The sequence below is a fragment of the Camellia sinensis genome, chromosome 14 (assembly GCF_055761805.1).
Source record: "Camellia sinensis isolate YWXY chromosome 14, ASM5576180v1, whole genome shotgun sequence".
In the NCBI taxonomy this organism is placed as follows: Eukaryota; Viridiplantae; Streptophyta; class Magnoliopsida; order Ericales; family Theaceae; genus Camellia; species Camellia sinensis.
In genome coordinates this window covers 25,923,607-25,926,855 of record NC_138974.1, presented here as the reverse complement: position 1 = coordinate 25,926,855, position 3,249 = coordinate 25,923,607, and the positions used below count along the sequence as shown (strand labels likewise).

Below are 3,249 nucleotides of genomic sequence, written 5' to 3'. Positions count from 1 at the left end.
TATTTTTGTACACAAACTATTTAAAGAGCCTTTGAAGACTCTTCAAATATAGCTAGCCTTGAAGAATTTGGTTAAAATAGCTATTGTAATAATTAGCTTGTTGGAGTGACTAAAATATGATAATACTAACTATAATAACTAGCATACTTCATTTAAAGAGTCCCTTGGAGATGCTCTAAAATGTGTATCCTACATGTGAGTCACATCTCTTGTGACATATATCTGTTCTATGTTTGGGTTTTGTACATTTAGATTGATTATTTTATTTATTTATATAAGTAGACTATAAGTAGGGTTGTGAACTAGCCGAGCTGAATCGAACTTTTGAGTGTTCAGACTTGTTTATTAAGAGTTAGTTGAGTTTGAGTTTGAGCGGAGCTCAAGTCAAGCTTAACTAATCAAGCTCGAGTTCGACTTGTTAAATATTTAAGAAACTCGAACTTGGCTCGCCAACTCGATTACATAAATAAGCCAAGCTCGAGTTTGAAAAGAATTAAATTAAAATTAATTTATTTATTAAGATAAAAAAAGAAGATTATAAGCAAAATATACAAAAATACTTATATTAATAATAAATTTCATCAATTAAGTATATAAATTTACACAAATACCAAACATAAATAAAAAAATAAAATATGTTAATAAAATTTTATTTGATACTTTATTAAAAATAAATATTAATTTTTTCACATATTAACGAGCCTTATCGAATCGAACTTAGGATTATCTAAACTCGGCTCAATTAATAAATAAGCTTAAAAATCGAACTTGTTTATTTAGCAAACGAGTCAAGCATAAATGACTTTTAAACGAGACAAGCTTTTTTCACAGCCCAATTCGTTTGTCACCTAATTATAAGTAAAGGAGGAACGTGGATAAAGAAGAAGAAAAGGAGTGAATAAACCAAACTGTCCTTAACTAAACTAACCATATAGTTAAAATTGAAATTTTTAAAAGTTGAAAATTTAAATAGATTTTTTTTTTTTTTTGATTTGTATGCTTCATTACATTTTTTATCAAAATTGAATAAAAATTTGATGAAAAGGTTAATCTGATATGATGCATTCCATTAGTTTTCATCAATTTTGCCCGTCGTCTGGTAAAAAGTAAAATTTTATCAAATTCATTCCAAAACTTGGTTGTCTACCAACAGTGACTTGCAAAATTTAATAAAAGGTAAAACACTTAATTGATTTGATAAAAAATATACCGTTTTCTTCATTTCATATTAGTCTGATGAAACAATTGAAGAATAATTTTTATTAATTTTTTTATTAAATTTAAATTTAATAAAATATTTGATGCAACTTTTTGGAGATAGCATTATGGAATTTTTTGCTTTATTATTATTATTATAATTTTTTCTTAAATTCAAATTTGTTTTGCTAGAGAAGTCAAATTCATACGCTGGCTACACGCGGTTTGTGACCTCACTTTACATTAGATCAGAAGACTAACTTCAGCTGACCAGTTCCTATCAAAAAAAATAAAAATAAAAAACACTCTAGATGACTATGATATTTGTGCTGTGAAGACTGAAATGATATAGAGTGAATCTAAGGCTTATTTTGGGAAATGCTTTTTTTGGGGGGCTTATTAACTTATTACAAGAAAAAAAATATATATAAAAAAATAGAGATGTAATGTGATTTAAATAAATTAATATATTAATAAATTTACTTTTTTTTTTTTGTCTTTCAAAAAAAGCCTACGTATGAAATAAATTTGAATAACAAATTAAAGTTTCTAGATGTAATTTGGGATAAAATTTATGAAATTGTAGTATTTTGTAATCTTTTTTTTATTTTGATGTATGGCGAAACTTAAGCTATCACCACTGTTTCTGTAAATTAATTTTAATCCAAGATTACCAATATATATCAAAGATTAGTATATCATCCCATCTAATAACCAGACAGTCATACACTTGACTTCTCTCTCTCTCTCTCTCTCTCTCTCTCTCTCTCTCCCCAAACCAACCATGGAGGGAGCCATAGATCTACCAGCAGGCTTCATCCCCAGCTCTCTTTCACAATCAACCATTCTTGGCATCTATGGCCTCTCCTCGCTCCTCATCGTCTCTCTCCTTTGGCTTCTCTCTCTCCGTTTACCAAAACTATCAACAACCGATCGCCTCCTCATGTGCTGGTTCATTTTCACAGGCCTCACCCACATAATCTTCGAAGGCTACTTTGTTTTCTCACCACAATTTTACAAAGACAAGACTGGTTTTTTCATAGCAGAGGTTTGGAAAGAGTACTCCAAAGGTGATTCAAGGTATGCATTGAGAGAATCTAATGTTGTTTCCATTGAAATAATCACTGTTTCTTTGGTGGGTCCAGCTTGTCTTCTTGCTTTGTATGCTATTGCCACAAGAAAGTCATACAGCTACATACTTCAATTGGTGATTTCAATGGCTCATCTCTATGGGCTTGTTGTGTATTATTTGACTTCTTACTTGGATGGAGATAAGTTTGCAGAGAGTTTGTATTACTATTATGCTTACTTTGTCATTGCGAATGCTGCTTGGTTTGTCATACCTTGTCTCATAGTGGTTCGGTGTTGGAACAAGATATGTGGAGCTTGCAAGGCCCAACAACAAGGACAGAGTAAGAGCAAAGTTTACTGATTTGGCGTATAGAGTTTAGAGACTGGGTTGTTTGGATTTGTTTTTGTACTTTGAGATTGTTTTCTTCCTATGTATTTTATTTTCTAGAGTGGATGTGCTTGACTTGATTAGTTTAATCTACTTTGCTTGAGTGGAATCAAAACTAAAACAAAATAAAATGAATAACTCTTCTTTTTCCTCTGTTCTGAGATTTGTGCTGTGACACTAATTTGGATTGTTTTCAGAAATTGTTTTCTTGCTTTCCGAAACAAAAGTAAATATAAATTCAGAAGCACCCAACTTAAGAAAAAATTGGGGAACCAATTACAAAATAAACCATAGTGTTTGATCTTTGTAATAAAAATAAATTCTGAATTTTTAATTTATTTAGTTCTTCAAAATAAACCTCAAAATTTTAAGTTGATGACAATCTCAACCATTTATCTTAATCCGTTAACTAGTCCTAACCAAAGAGAGACAATTTTGGCAAATCTACCCATCTACTTATTTCTCCCTCTTCTTTGTCAAGCAGCCACCATGACAATTACTTCCACTACCTAATCCCACCCTGCAACCGCCTCAACACTAGCATTGTCTCCTCCACCACCATAACACCACCATTGTCTACTCCACCTCTAACT

The 3,249-nt window shown here is 30.9% G+C and overlaps 1 protein-coding gene across 1 annotated transcript; it reads left to right on the top strand.

Annotated features, from left to right (window-relative positions):
* Positions 1–1,897: 1,897 nt before the first annotated feature.
* LOC114303880 (putative 3-beta-hydroxysteroid-Delta(8),Delta(7)-isomerase) lies at positions 1,898–2,809 on the top strand. Its single transcript, XM_028249025.2, has one exon. It carries the CDS (start codon positions 1,982–1,984, stop codon positions 2,627–2,629), a length of 648 nt encoding a protein of 215 aa, XP_028104826.2. The 5' UTR covers positions 1,898–1,981; the 3' UTR covers positions 2,630–2,809.
* Positions 2,810–3,249: the final 440 nt, after the last annotated feature.